The 19868-nt window shown below is 38.4% G+C and overlaps 1 protein-coding gene across 18 annotated transcripts in view; it reads left to right on the forward strand.

Annotated features, from left to right (window-relative positions):
* Positions 1–19868, forward strand: part of HUWE1 (HECT, UBA and WWE domain containing E3 ubiquitin protein ligase 1) — a 168051-nt gene that overhangs the window by 82293 nt on the left and 65890 nt on the right. For all 18 annotated transcript variants that reach the window (XM_088834059.1, XM_088834063.1, XM_088834061.1 and 15 more), the window contains 9 exons: positions 2424–2549; positions 3068–3169; positions 3637–3717; positions 8370–8476; positions 8999–9176; positions 9992–10083; positions 10887–11098; positions 17770–17827; positions 18811–18987. In XM_088834059.1, coding sequence (XP_088690185.1) covers positions 2424–2549; positions 3068–3169; positions 3637–3717; positions 8370–8476; positions 8999–9176; positions 9992–10083; positions 10887–11098; positions 17770–17827; positions 18811–18987 — 1133 coding nt within the window. The remainder of the gene's footprint in view (positions 1–2423; positions 2550–3067; positions 3170–3636; positions 3718–8369; positions 8477–8998; positions 9177–9991; positions 10084–10886; positions 11099–17769; positions 17828–18810; positions 18988–19868) is intronic.

Here is a 19868-nt window from a genome sequence, read left to right on the forward strand (position 1 = left end):
AGTCATTTGTACATATTCAAATATATGTTGACTTAACTATATAATTTTATAAAACACATACTGTTCAGATTAGCAGTGTTCATTCAGTGTATCATAGTCATCCTTCCATATCAGTCTTTATGCTTCTTATATTTAAGTCAGTTCAGTTCAGTCACTCAGTCGTGTCCGACTCTTTGCGACCCCGTGAATCACAGCTCGCCAGGCCTCCCTGTCCATCACCAACTCCCGGAGTTCACTCAACCTCATGTCCATCGAGTCAGTGATGCCATCCAGCCATCTCATTCTCTGTCGTCCCCTTCTCCTCCTGCCCCCAATCCCTCCCAGCATCAGAGTCTTTTCCAATGAGTCAACTCTTCGCATGAGGTGGCCAGAGTATTGGAGTTTCAGCTTTAGCATCAGTCCTTCCAGTGAACACCCAGGATTGATCTCCTTCAGGATGGACTGGTTGGATCTCCTTGCAGTCCAAGGGACTCTCAAGAGTCTTCTCCAGTACCACAGTTCAAAAGCATCAATTCTTCGGCGATCAGCTTTCTTCACAGTCCAACTCTCACATCCATACATGACCACAGGAAAAACCATAGCCTTGACTAGACGGACCTTGGTTGGCAAAGTAATGTCTCTGCTTTTTAATATGCTATCTAGTTTGGTCATAACTTTCCTTCCAAGGAGTAAGCGTCTTTTAATTTCATGGCTGCAGTCACCATCTGCAGTGATTTTGGAGCCCAAAATAATAAAGTCTGACACTGTTTTCACTGTTTCCCCATCTGTTTGCCATGAAGTGATGGGACCGGATGCCATGATCTTAGTTTTCTGAATGTTGAGCTTTAAACCAACTTTTTCACCCTCCTCTTTCACTTTCATCAAGAGGCTCTTTAGTTCCTCTTCACTTTCTGCCATAAGGGTGGTGTCGTCTTCATATCTGAGGTTATTGATATTTCTCCCAGCAATCTTGATTCCAGCTGGAGCTTCTTCCAGCCCAGCATTCCTCATGATGTACTCTGCATACAAGTTAAATAAGCAGGGTGACAATATACAGCCTTGATGTACCCCTTTTCCTATTTGGAACCAGTCTGTTGTTGCATGTCCAGTTCTAACTGTTGCTTCCTAACCTGCATCCAGGTTTCTCAAGAGGCAGGTCAGGTGGTCTGGTATTCCCATCTTTTTCTGAATTTTCCACAGTTTATTGTGATCCACACAGTCAAAGGCTTTGGCATAGTCAATGAAGCAGAAATAGATGTTTTTCTGGAACTCTCTTGCTTTTCCCATGATCCAGCAGATGTTAGCAATTTGATCTCTGGTTCCTCTGCCTTTTCTGAAACCAGCTTGACCATCTGGAAGTTCACGGTTCACGTATTGCTGAAGCCTGGGAGAATTTTGAGCATGACTTTACTAGCGTGTGAGATGAGTGCAATTGTGCGGTAGTTTGAGCATTCTTTGGCATTGCCTTTCTTTGGGATTGGAATGAAGATTGCCCTTTTCCAGTCCTGTGGCCACTGCTGAGTTTTCCAAATTGGCTGGCATATTGAGTGCAGCACTTTCACAGCATCATCATTCAGGATTTGAAATAGCTCAACTGGAATTCCATCACCTCCACTAGCTTTGTTCGTAATGATGCTTCCTAAGGCCCATTTGACTTCACATTCCAAGATGTCTGGCTCTACGTGAGTGATCATACCATCATTATTATCTTGGTTGTGAAGATATTTTTTGTACAGTTCTTCTGTGTATTCTTGCCGCCTCTTAATATCTTCTGCTTCTGTTAGGTCCATACCGTTTCTGTCCTTTATTGAGCCCATCTTTGCATGAAATGTTCCCTTGGTATCTCTAATTTTCTTGAAGAGATCTCTAGTCTTTCCTATATTTAAGTCACCCTCCAAAAAAGCTCTACCTACTACCCACCAGTAGTAAAGTAATTACATATTTTACTTACCACCTTTTTCCCTTCCAAATTTGATGGGTGAGAAATATTGAAGGACTTCTTTTGTAGGGCTATTTTTAATGTGAATATCTTGAATAACTAGTGATATTAAATACCTTTCTAGTCTTTGTGGAAAGGTGCAGTTGACCCTTGAACAGCGCAGGTTTGAACTGCATGGGTCCCCTTATAAGTGGATTTTATCTGTATAGTACTACAGATACTATATACAGATACTATACAGTCCACAGTTGATTGACTCCACGGATTTGGAACCTCAGGTATGTTGGACTGACTGTAAAGTTGTATTCAGATTTTCAACTATTTGAAGGGTCAGGGCCCCTAACCTTCATGATGTTTAAGGGTCAATTGTGTTTTCATTTCTGTTTCAGTATTTTAATCCTTCTCCATTTTGATTCATCTCACTGTATAGAAAAAATTGTTCTCAAATAACTTTTCTTTGGTGGTCTGTTTTATTCTAATTTCTTTATCATAACTTTTACTTCAGTTACAGATGTGACTATGGAAAGTAGTCCCAGCTCATCCATCTCTATGGAGCATCGGCTGGATGTTGAATTAAGGGCATCAAGTTCCAGCAGCACTAGCTTCTCCTCTGGCCCTGGCCCTCGTCCTGGTGTGTAGACATATTGAGCCACAGCCAATCACAGTGATTGAAATACTAAGCTAGTGAAACATGGTCCTTTGGGGGAGCTTAAGCAGTACATTTGGAGGTTTGCTTCTTATGACTATGACTGTTACTTTGCGTTCTGGTGTTCATTTTCTTGTAATTGATACTTATTTCATAGTACTTATAATTTTTCAACTCTTCACATATTGATTATTTTATCAACACATCCATGTTTGAGGGCAGATAATATTCAAAATGGGAAACAAGTATTAGAGTTAATCTTTTTACTTTGTGATTTTTCTCCTTGATACTTTAGACTTCTAGTATAATTTTGTGTGGTCCTTGGTGATTTATTTTTTCTCATTTTAAAGCTTAGGTAAATGTTCTTCCCAGCATCCAGAGATTTCACTTCGAATGTCTGCTAGTATTGGTATAGTGTATATGGATCTCCTAAAAATTTGTTTTATGTACCTACTAATTGTACATAATGGTGAACCAGTATAATCCTCTTTCTCCCTTGCCAGGAGTCCAGTGTATTCCACAACGAGCTGCACTTCTCAAATCCATGTTGAATTTTCTCAAGAAGGCCATTCAAGACCCTGCTTTCTCAGATGGCATACGACATGGTATTGGATTCTAGATATTTTCTAGATGGGTGTTTGAGTCTCTCAAGGATTGGTCCTTTTCATACTTTGTAGGAAAAGGCTGTGACATTTTGAATAGCTTTTAATGTTAGTTTAGTCCTTTAGTGTTACTCTTCCTGGACCTAAGGATTGTGCTACTATTTTAATAGTGATTCATCTATTTTTTTCCTTTTCCAGCTTTTAGATTAGATGTGTTCACTTCCGGTCTGCTATCCCACTCCGTCTCTCCATCTCTATATTCTTTTATTCTTTGATGTACTGTTAAAAAGTTATTGCATAGACAAAGAATAAATAATAAAATGTTAGGAGGAGACAAGTGGGTACCATTAAGGAATCAAAATACTTTGTTTACCACTGTGTGGTATATGTAATATATTGATCCATTGTCTCCACCCATCAAACTACTACTGGACTGATCATATTCTTCTTGATATTTGCTTTTCTCTTAGTGATGGATGGTTCTCTGCCTACCTCCCTGAAACACATCATCAGCAATGCAGAATACTATGGCCCATCACTCTTTCTCTTAGGTAAGTGGAGTTGAACTTGTTTATACCAAGCTGGAATAACCTGGCAGTGTTCTGTGTGTGTGTTTTATATCCTTGCAGAATATTTGTGCACTGTATGATTTTGTATCTTTCTAGTTGGTGATGAAATAGAGAAAGATCAGAGTTCCTTTTCAAATAATTATCCATTTGCAACGTATTGTGTCAGGCAAACATGATAACCATTACACTACAGAAGCCTTTTTTTCAGTGTATTGCAATCACTTAAACACTGTAGGTATAATAAGAAACATGTCTTTATTCAGTGGTTAGCCCTTGCGGACTCAGTCACTTCACTCATGTCTGACTCTTTGCAACCCTATAGACTGTACCCTGCAAGGCTCCTCTGTCCTTGGGATTCTCCAGGCAAGAATACTGGAGCGGTTGCCATGCCCTCCTTTATGGGATATTCCAGACACAGGGATCAAACCTGTGTCTTCTGCATCACAAGTAGATTCTTTGCTGGTGAGCCACCGGGGAAGCCCCTGGTTCTTAGTCCCCGCCGCTGCTGCTAAGTCGCTTCAGTTGTGTCAGACTCTGTGCGACCCCATAGACGGCAGCCCACCAGGCTCTCCGGTCCCTGGGATTCTCCAGGCAAGAACACTGGAGTGGGTTGCCCCTAACTTTTCTCTAAAAAGCCCAATCAGAATGTTTTCCATTCTCAGAATTGAATGTCAAACCTGTAAGCTGTAGTATAGAAAATTGTTTCTTACTGTAGAAAATTCAGTTTGGGAACCTGTAGGTACTTTCTGGTTACTTGCAATAAATGTCCTTGCATTTTCACATCAGCACTACTTTGAGTGTTGCTGTTGTTAAAACCTCATTTATTAATGCGTTCATTGAGTGCCATACATATTCAGGATAATAAACGAGATATATATGCTTCTAGAATTCCCCTTAAAACTGTAAAGGAATTTAGTGGGGAGTGTAGAAATAGAGAATGCCTCCTGGTACCAGTAGCATGCATATTTCAATACTGCAGGGTGTCTGGAGGGAGTAGTTTTGGCTACTAGCAATATAGAGGTTATCCTGTGACTTTATTAAATTAGTACATAATTGTTGATCTCTTAAGATATTCTATAAAGTCATCATCTATGAATAATTTTACTTTTATAATCTTTATGCTTTCTATTTTACTTTTTGTTCCTGCCCTCAGGGGAAAGCATTCAGTCAGTATTTCACCATTAAGTTTGAGGTTTGTTTTAAAAGAAAGTTTGAGGTTAGCAGAAGATTTTGTGTTGAATGTTTTGCTCCTCTTAATCAGGTTGAGGAAGTGTTCCCTTGTGTTACAACAACTCCATTTTGACATGGAGAGACTCCTCCCAAGGTTAGTTTCAGATGGAAAAACTCCTGACAGTAGTTTGGTATGATCAAAGAAAGATTTGTTATCAGTTGAAGAAGTCCCAGGTAAAAGGGCAGGGAAGGATGGCTCTCTCTTTGGGAGAAATAGAAAAGCAAATGCACAAGCCTTTATAAAGGGGAAGTTTCAAAGAAGGATCAAGACGATACTTGTTCTTGTGGTTACGGGTGTGGAGCAGGTGAGCCCTCTCAGGATGATGCAGGAAGCATAAAAGCAGAATTCCTTCTTTAAAGTCTTAATTCGTCCCTGGCATTTGAATTAGCATAACAACCTCACAGGTTCCCTGTAAATAAACTTGTACTTGAGAGGGATGAAATTTGCAAATCCAACCCAAAATAATTATTTCAACAATTATTAACTCCATAAATGATAGCATAGAGCCTTTCACCCCAGGCAGGAGATGACCAGGGAAAGAAATTAATGGGGGACTGAGAATCTCTTGGAGTATTTTAGTAATATAATTAGCTGTTTTGGTTTGTTGTTTTATTTGTTGAACTATCTTTCCTATTCTATTAACCCACATGCAGCAGGAGTCCCCTTTTAAGGTACAAGCTGCACTGTGAAATACCAGTAGGTAGTTTAATGCACATCTGTTATCAATTATCATAGCAAGTAGATTGCGTTGTCCCTCGTTAAGGGCTTCTAAGACCTGAGCTGTTTGGTTTTTGTCTGAGCTGTTCAGTTTATGTAGTTGGCCAGGAGTTAGACTGTTACCTATGTAGCCTCTATAAGATGAATCTGTTAGAGAATGAAGACGCCTAACCTTGTGTCTGTAACACCAAAGATGGTGATGAGGCCCAGTATAAAAGGTAAAAAGATGTCCCACTGCTCCCTTTTGTAGCCAGTTTGTGGAATACTAGGAAGAACCTGAAGGGGAAGTAAGTGAGGAAGCACTTGGTGAGGTTGTAATGTCCTGCCGCTGTCCGTGCAGAAACCCACTAAGTAAAGACTGCCTCCTCCCAAATTCTACCTCTGGCTCTTCTGGCACTCTTTTATGCCCAACTATGTCCCCTTTAATTTCCTCAACTGCCCTTTCTTCTCTCTCACCTCCTGTTTTATCTTTGCCACAGTTTAATCTGTTCAAGTCTGCATATGCCCTGTTTTTAGCCTACTATATTGATCTCATGTCACTTAACTTTCTGAGAGAATTTCTCTGTATAATCTTTTAAGATGCCCGTTGCATTATCAAATCTTTAGTTTTTTTACAGGTGTTTTTGATAGCCAACTATTACCTTATTTTTCAGAGACCATTTGTCTTGGATTGTTGCTATTTTATGGGCTTGTGGATTCTAGAATTTGATTTTAAAGTGTTATCTAAATTCTTTTAAGAGTTATTTCCTTAGTTCCATCTGAAACTGATTGGTTTTTCTGTGTTCATTCTAATTCTTAATCATCTATTAATTTTAAAGGAGTATTTAAACTGTCCCCCTTGCACAGTAGCATTGTGTTGTAGCATTATAGTTAGACCTCCTCAAAATGACCCTGTTGCACAGTAGCATTGTGATGCAGCATTACAGTTAGACCTCCTCAAGATAACAGACCTGATGATAGAGCACTAATTTTAGTTTATGAATACTCAATTTTAATAGCTCCTTAGAATCTAAATTCTAAGGAATTTGTACAAATGAATGTCTATTGAAGAGTCTTTCATATACCAATAGAAACCCAAAAAAGGACTTATTTCCATAAGTTTATATAGCTCATCAGAAATAGCAAAGGCCATTCACAACTCTTGGTCCCAGTAATTGTCATGTATCTGCCATTTCATTAGCATTTTGTGAGAGGAGTTCTGTTCACTGTCTTGAACTGAAAATCCTCTGGTTTCTTTTAGATCTTAGGTGTCAATAATTATGAGTTTGTTTTATACATGACTTATGGATGTTGTATATGCATGTACCTTCCTTGTTAAGTTTTAAAAGTAAACTTTTTAAAAAATCTCATGTGTTAGAAAACCTTGTTTTAATTGTTCCTAAAGATTTAATAACATGTCTAGAATCAGCTTGATTGGCTTGATTCCTTTCTGTTACCTGGTAATATTTTTTATTTTAAAAATTCTTGTAATAGTCTAATCTGCTGTCATTTCTTGAGAGTTGATTTTTATGACATCTTATAAAAGCACTGCACTTCATCATGCACTTCACATAGTTTCTAAAATTTTATTTGTTGTGAATCCAGTTAAGTCTTTTTTCATTGCTAATATGTATTACTCTTTATTAGATTTCCCTTAAGTTTGTAAACTTTTTTCAGTCCTTTCTGAAGACTGGTTATTGGTTTTAATTATTTGTGCTTTTTGCTTGTAGTTTCACTAAATTCTGCTTTTTTGGTTACTAAGTATTTTTTCTATCTTCTCTTTTCTTTACTTTTTCATGAATGCAATAATGCTATACTGTTTCCTCTTGCATAGGGTTTTTGCCAAATTCTAGAATCATTAATAGAAGTCTTAGGGCACATTTCTAAATATTGTCAAAAATTGGTCAGATTAATACCCAAGGACTCTTAACGTTGCTGGTATTTTTAAGTTGCTGAAAGGGCTTTTTAGAAGATATTTTGTCCATTTTCATCTGTAAGTTTACATTCAGCAAATGGTTTAACCCAGCAAACTTACAACCCCATCATGCATCTTTTTCCTGCATAAGCATACAAAAAAGAGTTTATTTTTAAATTTACCAGTTTTTCCTGCTATGGACTGGATTTGTATACAGGGTGGTACACGTATATAGTGGAACAGTATGCAACCATTCAAATTGAATGTGTTGTAGTGAAATGGGAAAGATAAAGGAGATTATATCATTTGTATTACAATTGAAAATGAAGTTAACCTCATTCTTGTAAAAATTAAAATTTCAGTTTTTATTTTTTTTAAATTTTATATGTTTAAGGTGTACAACACAATTTGATGAAATGATTTCTACAGTTAAGCATTATCTCCTCACATAGTTTCCTTTTTTTGTGTGATGAGAGAATCTGAAATCTACTCTCTTAGCATATTTATACTACTCAATACAGTATTACTAACTATATATAGTTGTCATACCTATACATTGCTCCATACAAATCTTAAAGATTAATCACTAATTCCTAGTAGTGATCAATCTCTGATGAGCAGTATTAAGAACTTTTACTTCATACTAATTGTGTGCATTTAAATGTTGTACATTGAGTTCTGGGGTTTTTTTATATGTGGTGCTGTTACTTTGTTTTGTTTGAACCTTTGGAGTTTTGCTTTTAATACTTGTGAAGAATCTCTCAGTTTCTTACATTTCTCATCTCTCTTTAGCTACTGAAGTGGTGACTGTGTTTGTATTTCAAGAACCATCATTGCTTTCCTCACTCCAGGACAATGGATTGACAGATGTCATGCTACATGCACTGCTTATCAAAGACGTGAGTCCTTTCTGCTGCTCTGTAAAGAATTCTCAATGTATAACCCCTTTCCATAAAATATACACACACACAAAAAGCAGTCTTATGGCATGAAAATTCTCTCTTATCTTCTATATGTAGTATTGAAACTATTGGAGGATGAGGGGAAGAAATAGTTAGGGAGTATGGGAATGACATGTAAACACTGCTGTAGTTTAAATGGATAACGAATAAGGATCTACTATATAACAGGGAAATCTGATCAATATTATGCAACAACCTAAATGGGAAAAGAAATCTGATAAAGAATAGATACTTGTGTATGTATAACTGAATCACTTTGCTGTGCACCTGAAACTCACAACATTGTTAATCAACTATACTCCAATATAAAATAAAAAGTATTTTAAAAAGAAAAGAAACTATTGGGATCTGGTCATCAAAATTCTTTTTATCTCTTTGTGCAATACCCCTGGCCAAAGTTTTCCCAAGTCTACCTGGACTCTTCTAAATGTCTTCAAGCTCACTTAATCTTCTCTCTAGGTTCCTGCTACCCGTGAAGTCCTTGGCTCTCTCCCAAATGTATTCAGTGCACTCTGCTTGAATGCCCGAGGTCTGCAGTCATTTGTACAGTGTCAGCCTTTTGAACGTCTCTTCAAAGTTCTCCTTTCTCCAGATTACCTCCCAGCCATGCGGAGGAGGAGGAGTTCTGATCCCCTAGGTAATTCATGAGAATTTTTCTTACAGTAAATAATTGGTTTGCTGTTGTGCCGAGATTGAGGTGATTTCCAAGCCACCAACTGGCAAGGAAACTGTTTCTTCCTTGATCTCACTTCATGTCTCTGGCTAGGTGTGTGTTTATTGGGAATTATCGCCATACATTCTATTGCAGGTAGAAAAGAGTATTTCATCCATTACCTGTGTTCATAATATTTCCTTACTTCTCAGCAGTTCACTGTTAAATGTACTGTTACAGTGCTGGTGAGGAATAGATATTAGAAAACCAGCAGTAGATTTTCAAGTCTATCATCTAGTCTTCAGCAGCAGTACATCCTGGTAATTTTCTGTTTAATATCCAAGCTCCTAAGATAGTCACAAATGAATAGATTTTCTTCTTTGTGTATTTGAGACCAGATCACTGAGGCATAGCAGTAAGGTAGAGTTTCAGAAGGAACCCAGTTTTCAAAAATGTGCTTTGTCACCACTGTAGCCTTTTAACCATTATCATTCTTTATCGGGGCAGTCAGGGTTAACAGTGTATGCTTCTTTATTTTCTCACTCTCTCTTCACTCTTCAATACTAACTCAGACCTGACAGTAGAGAGTATTAGAGTATAATGTAGCATACGTGATTACTTTTAAATGTGTTTACTAGACTCCTCCCCAGTGATTTGGTTGTAGAGGTTGGTATGAGTTCATTTGAGAAAGCATGACATTAGAAAATCACAACCACCAACTCAGTTTCTCCTTTCCTCCTTAAATTGGCACCAAAAAAAAAAAATTTCTACAGTCTAACAGTTCCGTTTTTGGCTTTAAGGGGATACTGCCTCCAACCTAGGAAGTGCTGTAGATGAGCTCATGAGACATCAACCTACCCTCAAAACAGATGCAACGACTGCGATCATCAAGGTGGGAAGTGATACGGCCATGACCATGGGCATGAGAGAGCAGTGGAGTGGGAGTTTTTAGGAAAAGGCATGGCATACTGGAGGTCATTTGGATTCTTAGACTGTGCCTATAAGAGGATTATGTCTGCCTCATTTCCTCCAAGTCCTTGGGTTGGTCCTTTGCTCCTCCCCCACAAAAAAGTCACTTAAGTATTGCTTTCTTTTATAGGATATTAAGAAGTTGCCGAAGCTTAGCTTCTGTTCGTAAAAGCATATTACCCTTTCTAATCTTTCTTGCTTGGGTTTTTGTTTGGTGTTTTTTTATTTCACATTTACAGTTGTCTCTTAGGATTATTGAAACTGGTATATAAGTTACTGGTGGTTGGTGAATTAGAGCATGGAGTCAGGTCAGTCAGTCGATCACTTAACAGCCATGTGATCCTGAAGAAGTTATTTAAATTCATAGGACTTCCAATTTCCTTCTTGTAAATTGAAATTAATGGGTACATGCCAGAAATAGTGTATATAATAGTTAGTTAAAGTGTTTTAGAAGGAGAAGAGGGCGTCAGGATGAGTTGGCTGGATGGCATCACCGATGCAATGGACATGAATTTGGGCAAACTTCAGGAGATGGTGAGAGACAGGGAGGCCTGGCATGCTGCAGTTCATGGGGTCGCAAAAAGTTGGACATGACTGGGCAACTGAACAAACAACAAAAGTGTTTTGGCACTTCTGTATATAGCACATAGAAAGTGCTCCAAAAATGTTAGTCATCTCCGCATTCCTTAATTACTAATAAATAATCTTACTTCCTTTGCCTTTCAGTTACTTGAAGAAATCTGTAATCTTGGAAGAGACCCTAAATACATCTGTCAGAAGCCATCAATCCAGAAGGCAGATGGCACTGCCGCTGCTCCTCCCCCAAGATCTAACCATGCTGCAGAAGAGGCCTCTAGTGAGGATGAGGAGGAAGAGGAAGTACAGGCCATGCAGAGCTTTAATTCTACCCAGCAGAATGAAACTGAGCCTAATCAGCAGTAAGTGTTCACAAGACAAGTTCTCTAGCCTTGTGATCTTGAGCATGTTGTTTTCACCTGTTAAAAATAAGAGAGTTGAATTAGATCTGGTTGTAAGGTTCTTCCAGCCCAAAATGTTTTATAATTTTTCTTTCTTTGATTCTTGTGTGTCATTTGTGCTTCGGTGTTTGTTTTGGTTGCCTTAGCAAGCTTGCTTTCTTTAAGTGCTGTTCATGAAATTCAGTCAGAATTCAATATATCAAATTAAATGGCCTTCCTCAGAGGATTTCCCTTTGTTGATTTGGTATTCCACATCATTTACTGCTTGACTGTTTCCATAAGAGAGCATATATCTCCTAAGAAATTTTTAGGAGTTACAGGGATTTGTTGATTGGTCTTTGTTTATTTGATCTGTTCATTCCAGATAAATCAGAAGGCTTTGGAATGTACTATATGATTGTAGTCAGACGCAGTGGATTTTCCTTCTTCTATTTATTTGAGGTTTATTCTACATAAAAATTGATTTCCTGGGTGGTAAGATGGGGCTAGAGATGATAAAGACTGCTGGTGGACCTGTTTCTTTAAGCTTACCATGTTTGCGTGCAAGGGATGAAAAGCAATAGCTGTTGCTGTAACTCTTAATTACTTTTATGCTAGAAGTAGATGTGATCCCTCTGGACAGTCATGCATTCACTTATTTAATAAGTGCTCTTTTGATGTATATATAGAAGTTGTTTTGAGAAAAGCATGATAATTTTAGGCGTGGATATGAATAGGTTTGAGCTGATCTTGATGGATGACTTGGGACTTAAGATTATGGTGTAATAGACACCAGGAGTGAAGGTCTAGAATCCAAAACCAGTATCCCCTCTTGAAACTCTGGAAAGGAATGAAGTATGTTGCTTTCTTGGTCAGATATATTTTCCTTATCTGAGAAGGCAACCCTGCCTTCATCTAATGCCATCTTCTTCTGTTTTGATTAAAATGTTCTCTTTCTGGAAAAGGAGGATACCCTAAAAGATTGCAGGACTTCACTTGCAAAGGAGTTGGAATCTTAGTGCTTCATTGCCACATCCTGGATTGTCAGCCATCCTGCTGGGATAGAGTTCTCTTTCCTGACAACAAATGAGGAAATGATTTCTTGAATGTTTTTGTGTTCAAAAACATATAGTATTTGTGGTGGTTTTGAGTCAAACTGTGCACATTCGTCTGCATATAACTTTTCTACCTAGACTCCTTATATCTTTTGTCTAACATGCCCAGATTTTAAACTGCCTTGATAAATTGACATTTTTTCAAGTCCTCAAATGTCTTCACTCTGCACACTTTTCTTGGAAAATCATGTGTCACTGTATATTATCTTCATATTTATCCCCATCCCCAAATTATCTTATCTCTCCTTTTCTATCTGTCAAATTCCTGCAAGTTCAACTCAAATACCTTATTCTTACAGGAAATTTTCTCCCAACAGTTTTGTTAAAAATTATTTGTATATTCTCTAATGGTTTCCCCCCACTAATGTGTATACTTCTCCAAAGGCAAGGACAATGTCTCATTCAACAGTGTATCCCAATCACTTTGTATATAGTAGATAATCAGTCAATAACTGTTTATTTAGTGGTTGATAGAATGAATCAAGAGTATCAGATTAGGGGGCTTCCCTGGTGGCTCCGTGGTAAAGAATCTGCCTACCAATGTGAGACACAGGTTTGATCCCTGATAGAGGAAGATCCCACATGCCACGAAACAACTAAGCCCGTGTGCCACAACTATTGAGCCTGTGTTCTAGACCCTAGGAGTCACAACTGCTGAAGCCCATGCACCCTAACGCCCAGGCTCTGCTAATGTAAGAATCTCACAAATACTGATACATGTATACTTGTCCACTTCTGCCACCTTCACAAGCTTCATTTGGGTCATATGAGGATTATTAGGGCTGAGAGAGAATGCAGAAGAATACCTAAACTCAACTTACATTTAAAAAACCACTATCTATTAAAGGCAAATTCTTTTTTTTTTACTTATTTATTTTAATTGGAGGCTAATTACTTTACAATATTGTAGTGGTTTTTGCCATACATTCACATGAATCAGCCATGGGTGTACATGTGTTCCCCATCCTGAACCCCCCTCCAACTCCCTCCCATCCCATCCCTCAGGGTCATCCCAGTGCACCAGCCCTGAGCACCCTGTCTCATGCATCGAACTGGACTGGCGATCTATTTCACATATGATAATATACATGTTTCAGTGCCATTCTCCCAAATCATCCCACCCTCGCCCTCTCCCACAGAGTCCAAAAGTCTGTTCTTTACATCTGTGTCTCATATATAGGGTCATCATTACCATCTTCTTAAGTCCATCTATATGCGTTAATATACTGTATTAGTGTTTTCCTTTTTGACTTACTTCAGTCTGTATAATGGGCTCCAGTTGCATCCGCCTCATTAGAACTGATTCAAATGCATTCTTTTTAATAGCTGAGTATTATTCCACTGTGTATATGTATCACAACTTTCTTACCAATTCTTCTGCCGATGGACATCTAGGTTGCTTCCATGTCCTGGCTATTGTAAACAGTGCTGTGATGAACATTGGGGTACACGTGTCTCTTTCAATTCTGGTTTCCTCGGTGTGTATGCCCAGCAGTGGGATTGCTGGGCCGTATGGCAGTTCTATTTCCAGTTTTTTAAGGAATCTCCACACTGTTCTCCATAGTGGCTGTACTAGTTTGCATTCCCACCAACAGTGTAAGAGGGTTCCCTTTTCTCCACACCCTCTCCAGCATTTGTTTGTAAACTTTTTGATAGCCATTCTGACCAGCATGAGATGGTACCTCATTGTGGTTTTAATTTGCATTTCTCTGATAATGAGTGATGTTGAGCATCTTTTCATGTGTTTGTTAGCCATCTGTATGTCTTCTTTGGAGAAATGTCTGTTTAGTTCTTGGACCCATTTTTTGATAGTGTTGTTTTTCTGCAATTGAGCTGCGGGAGCTGTTGTATATTTTTAGATTAATTCTTTGTCAGTTGCTTCGTTTGCTATTATTTTCTCCCATTCTGAAGGCTGTCTTTTCACCTTGCTTATACTTTCTTTCGTTGTGCAAAAGCTTTTAAGTTTAATTAGGTCCCATTTGTTTATTTTTGTAAAGGCAAATTCTTTTATCTCCCTATCCCAGATAGTTGTCAAGGTAGAAAAATTTGTAGTGTGTGCCACCCCCTCTTCAAAAGTATTGTTTGTATCCCTCCCCCACCCTATGCAAAATTCTTCAATGAAACCCCAAATAAATTCTTGTCTCCCATGCCTCCATCTGTTTTCCAGTGCCTTAAATGATAGGTAATTTTTTTCCATTAATTAATTTTGCATTTCCTATTTCCCTGCCTTAAAATGAGGTAGCTGCCTGTCTTACTTCTGTCATTCGTAGAACAAGTTTGCCTGTTCTAGAAAATATAAATAGGATAAACAGTCTTACATGTATATCATACCTAATGTATATACTTTCTTATTTTTGGCTTTTGTTGCATAGTGTGGTTTTGAGATTCATCCGTGTTGTCTATCAGTATGTTGTTTTTGTTGCTGAGTAGTATTGCATTGTATGAATATACTACAGCATTTATCCATTTGCCTGTTGATAAACTTTCAAGTTTTCAGTTTTTTTCCAGACTAAGACAGTGTTCTTTTCCCTTGTTTTTTTTTTTTTTTCATTGAAATCAGCAGTATTTGAAAAAAGTGATTGTATTTGATCTTGAGACACATGGTTTGTGCTAGAAATCTGGAATAAGGAAACTTAGGCACTACAGTCTACCCCCAAATACATGGAGCTCTGTTCTACATTCAGAGACATTCACCACAAGTAGTACTAAATACTTACTTGTTGGCCTCTTTCTTCTGCCTTCTAAATTGTTTGAGCTCAGCAAAATTAACATTGCTAGGGATGAATATACTTGCCAGTAAGTAACCAAGCTTTTCAGTTGGGCACCATGTTTTATTTTTGTGATGGATTCCATTTATTTTGCCTAACTTAACCACCTACCCCGAACAACTTGAAAGAAATGGGTTATATAAATCCATGTGCCCTTTGAAACTTGAATGAAAACTGTTAGAGTTTAAAGGCATCAAATGCAGAGAAGCAGTTCCCTGAATTGTGGCCCACTGCTGCTGCTGCTGCTGCTAAGTCTCTTCAGTCGTGTCCGACTCTGTGACCCCATAGATGGCAGCCCACCAGGCTCCACCATCCCTGGGATTCTCCAAGCAAGAACACTGGAGTGGGTTGCCATTTGCTTCTCCAATGCAGAAAAGTGAAAGTGAAGTCGCTCAATTGTGTCCGACTCAGCGACCCCATGGACTGCAGCCTACCAGGCTCCTCCGTCCATGGGATTTTCCAGGCAAGAGTACTGGAGTGGGTTGCCATTGCCTTCTCCGTATGGCCCACTGGAAGGGCTCTTTTTGCCAAAGGCAGCTGTATCTCCTCAGAAGTGGGTAGCTACCCACCCATCCGCTCCCCTCCCCGCAAAAGCCAAAACATGACATCTCTTGTCCTGTACCCGTGTACTATGACACTCAATTGGAATCATCCTCTACATCTGATTACGGGCTCCAGCATCCTAAATACACATTTAAAATTAAATTTGGGAATGTTTGTTTTGGAGAAGGGGGAGAAGAAGAAGTTTTTAATTTGACAGTTAAGGTAAATTATTTCGTTCATTATAGGAATGCAGTCTTTCATTGTTTCAAAGATGCTATGGGTCAAAGTTTTATATGGGGTTGCTGCTGCTGCTGCTAAGTTGCTTCAGTCGTGTCTGACTCTGTGCGACCCCATAGATGGCAGCCCACCAGGCTCCACCGTCCCTGAGATTCTCCAGGCAAGAACACTGGAGTGGGTTGCCATTTCCTTCTCCTTATATGAGGTTAGGATTTCCTTAAAACCAGTTAGTAGGGGGATTTCTGAGTTGATCATTTTTACTATTCCTGTATGATGTCCTGAGCCTGGAAGGCAAAAAGTTGACGATAGGGAGCAAAGTAGTTATTGAACAAGTTTGTTCTTGGAGTTTAAGAACCACTGTTGGTATGTTTTCTCTCTTGTTCTCTCCAATTTCCATCTAGCAAGTGGATAAAGTACCTTAGTCCCATTTCATGATAGTTACTTTGGCTCTTTACCCTTTTATTTGGCTTCTGCAAAGGGACAGGTATCTCCCTGGGCTAGAGCCACACCTGTAATTCTTAGTTGTAGAGATTCTCTCCCAAGAAGGTGCACTTAGGCTGGGGTGGTGTACAATTGGTGTAAGTAGCAGTGGTTCTGCGGAGAAGGCAATGGCAAGCCACTCAAGTACTATTGCCTAGAAAATCCCATGGATGGAGGAGCCTGATAGGCTGCAGTCCGTGGGGTCGCTAAGGGTCGGACATGACTGAGCGACTTCACTTTCACTTTTCACTTTCACACATTGGAGAAGGAGATGGCAACCCACTCCAGTGTTCTTGCCTGGAGAATCCCAGGGATGGGGGAACCTGGTGGGCTTCCGTCTATGGGGTCACACACAGTCGGACACGACTGAAGTGACTTAGCGACAGCAGCAGTGGTTCTGAGGAGGAGGTTTATAGTCAGGGAAAGGTTTGCAGTCTTCCCAGGGAATCTTTTCACTCCTGGCATATATATATAGGTCCTCCCTTTGTACAAAGTTCTTCCCCAGATTCTTAATTGAGCATATTCACAGCATTCTACCCAAGCTCTTGCTCTGGATATTTTAGCTCTAAAGCCATTCATCATGCCTCTCCACTCTCTTTGCCTAGTCTCCATTTTGCTGCCAAATATCCTTATGCCTGGCAAATCTTTGTTCACATTTTATCTTGCTCAGAGGTGAAAATTACTAGTTTCTTGCCAATTTTTCTGCCTTCTTCCATCTCTGCCCTTTTCTCCCAAAGGCCTATGTCCAAAATTTCCCTTATTTGCCTAAGTTTTGTCCTTTCCTAGGGTTTATCTTTTAGTTAGATTTTGTTTGTGGGTTTTTTCCCTCTGTTTATTTCTTAACAAAAGCCAAGATGGGCTAAAGACTGCATTTTCTGCAGCTGTGGCATTATTGCAGCCTTCTTATCTTCAATGCATCATTGAAGCATCTGAAGCAAAAGGACATTATCACAATCTGGATAGTTCAGGAAAAGCTTGTTAGAAAAGGCGGCCTTGGGTGTAGCCTCCATCTTGGACTAACTTCATCTGTTCTGAATGATTGATAAATCTAAGCTTGGAATCTTGACTAAAATTAAATTCCATTTCCTGTTCTTTATAACTTTAAATTTGATATAAGAACATGTTAAGATGTTTGTGTATTTCTTTCTTTCTAGCTCCTTTCTTCAAGCAAATATTTAAATAGTCTCTTAATTGACCTTGCTTATTTTTGATATTTTCATATTGATGAATTCCTCTTAGAGTAGTTTGCCTAATTTAGAAGTTTCTTTTAAGATACATACAAATATTGTGTTTGTGAAAGCTTGTTTTTCCTTTTGTGCTCTCAACCTACTCAGGTTAGGAGACCTACCTTCAGAATTGATTTCACCTCTTTTCCTTTTTTTCTGGACTGTATACTAAAGGATATGTCTTAACTGAGAGAAAAGCCTAGCATTATTTCCTTTTCTTCTCTTTGTTCTCTTACACTGGTATTGTGAATTTCTCTGTAACTCACTCTTTTCTCCATTAACAGGGTTGTTGGTACAGAGGAGCGTATTCCTATTCCCCTCATGGATTACATCCTTAATGTGGTAAGATTAATTGTAGGGCAAACTGAGTAAAGATGTGTGTTTTTCTGGAAAATGTGTGGGGTTACCAAATAATCTGATGACTTTAATTTTACTGGGACCCTTAAACTTCAGAGCAGTGGGAAAAGATGTGCAAAACTTGTTCTGTGAGATTAATTTGCTAAAACTTAGCTAGCAATCCCTTTTTTGAAGAGTCCCAGTTTTCTATTCATTTCCCTTGGGAAACCAAACAGGAGGACAATGGGCTTTGTTAGGCCAATCTAGTATTATGTTCTTTGAATGTGTCCCAACATATTTTTTCCCACTATTTGCCATTTTTCTCATTAACTTCTATTTTACCAAAAAAAGAAAAATTTAATGTGGTGTTTTCTTTTAACTTCCTGTGTCTCACAGGAAAAAGAGATTGAATTTTCTGAATTATCTGTAAGGGGAAGACCACTTAGCATTTGTTCTAGCCCAGTAAGCACTTCCAGACAAGACGTCCAGAGATGGTTTCTCTTTTGGCTGTGTGTTTGTTGGCCATATTTTGCTTTCTTACCCTTACAAAATGCTTCGTTTGGTCTGAATCAGTGTTCCAGGATTATAAGTTTTATTTGCATTATGAGCACATTTGAAGAAAAGTATCTGTTTACTTACAGGGAGAGGCAACACATTATCATGCAAGAAGCACTAAACAAGCAAATTAAGAGATTAAACCTGATTGTTTCACTAATTCATGGTGTGGCCATGTGCAAGTCATTTAGCCTCTCTGTGCTCTCAAATTATGTGACCTTAGGTGTAGCTGAAAAGATAGATTGGAAAGAAGTTGTAATTACTCCTTATTTTCTGAATGTTTAGGTTTCATATAATATGCCTATCCCTGTTTGCCTGATTATCCTAGAAAATACTGATTTCATGACTATAAGGTTACCCCTGTCCTTATTCCAAGCTAGCATTTTAGTTCCAAGTGTCCGGCTCTAACTTGTTTTAAAATTTTCATTACCCAGATGAAATTTGTGGAATCTATTCTGAGCAACAATACAACTGATGACCACTGCCAGGAATTTGTGAATCAGAAAGGACTCTTGCCTTTGGTTACCATTTTGGGTCTTCCCAATCTGCCCATTGACTTTCCCACATCTGCAGCCTGTCAGGCTGTTGCAGGTGTCTGCAAATCCATATTGGTAAGAAGCATCTGACCAAATATTTTCATTTCTTTTAGAAATCAATTTTGTAATACTTCTATATACATGTTTTTACCATGGTCTCCCTTTCAACTAAAACGTAATGAAGAAATTTGTGATTATGTACTGCAAATGGATTTTGTGACTAATAGTGTGCCATGTTATTTCTCATTGAAAAGTCAAGTGTTCTTTTTCCCTGAGTTTGGTATGTAGTTCTAACATATGAGTTTTTTGGAAGGGAAAATATATCTCCAAGAAAGCTTTGGAGGTGGGTTTTAACACAATCTGGTATTGTTTCACCATGTATTTTTTTTCCTTTGTCAGGCTTGATAGTTGTGTGTTGTAAGCATGGTTGACCTGTGTAGTTCATTGTTCGAATTTTGCCCAAAAAATGAAATTGCTTTAAATAGTGGTAAAATAGACATAACATGATAATTATTACCATTTTATCCATTTCTAAGTGTATAGTTTAATAGTGTTTAGTACATCACATTGTTGTGAAAACCATCTCCAGAACCCTCTTCATCTTGCAAAACTGAAACTCTACACTTTAAACACCTTTCAATTCCCTTCTCCATATCAGACCCTGGTAACCACCGTTCTACTTTCTGTCTTGAATTTTGACTATTCTAGCTATGTCATGTAATTTGAATTCATAAGGTATTTTTCTTTGTATAACTGATTTAATTGGCTTAGCATAATGTTCTCAAGATTCATCCATGTTGTAGCATATGTTATAATTTTCTTTTGCTTTTAAGGCTGAATAATAGTCCAGTGTATATATAAACTGCATTTTGTTATTGATAGACATTTTTAGTTGCTTCCCTTTATGAATGGTGCTGCTACAAATGTGGATGTGTCCTCCAGACTCTGTGTTGGTG

Source organism: Moschus berezovskii, chromosome X (genome assembly GCF_049115385.1).
Source record: "Moschus berezovskii isolate FMDL1 chromosome X, NW_MosBer_1.0, whole genome shotgun sequence".
NCBI classification, from domain to species: Eukaryota; Metazoa; Chordata; class Mammalia; order Artiodactyla; family Moschidae; genus Moschus; species Moschus berezovskii.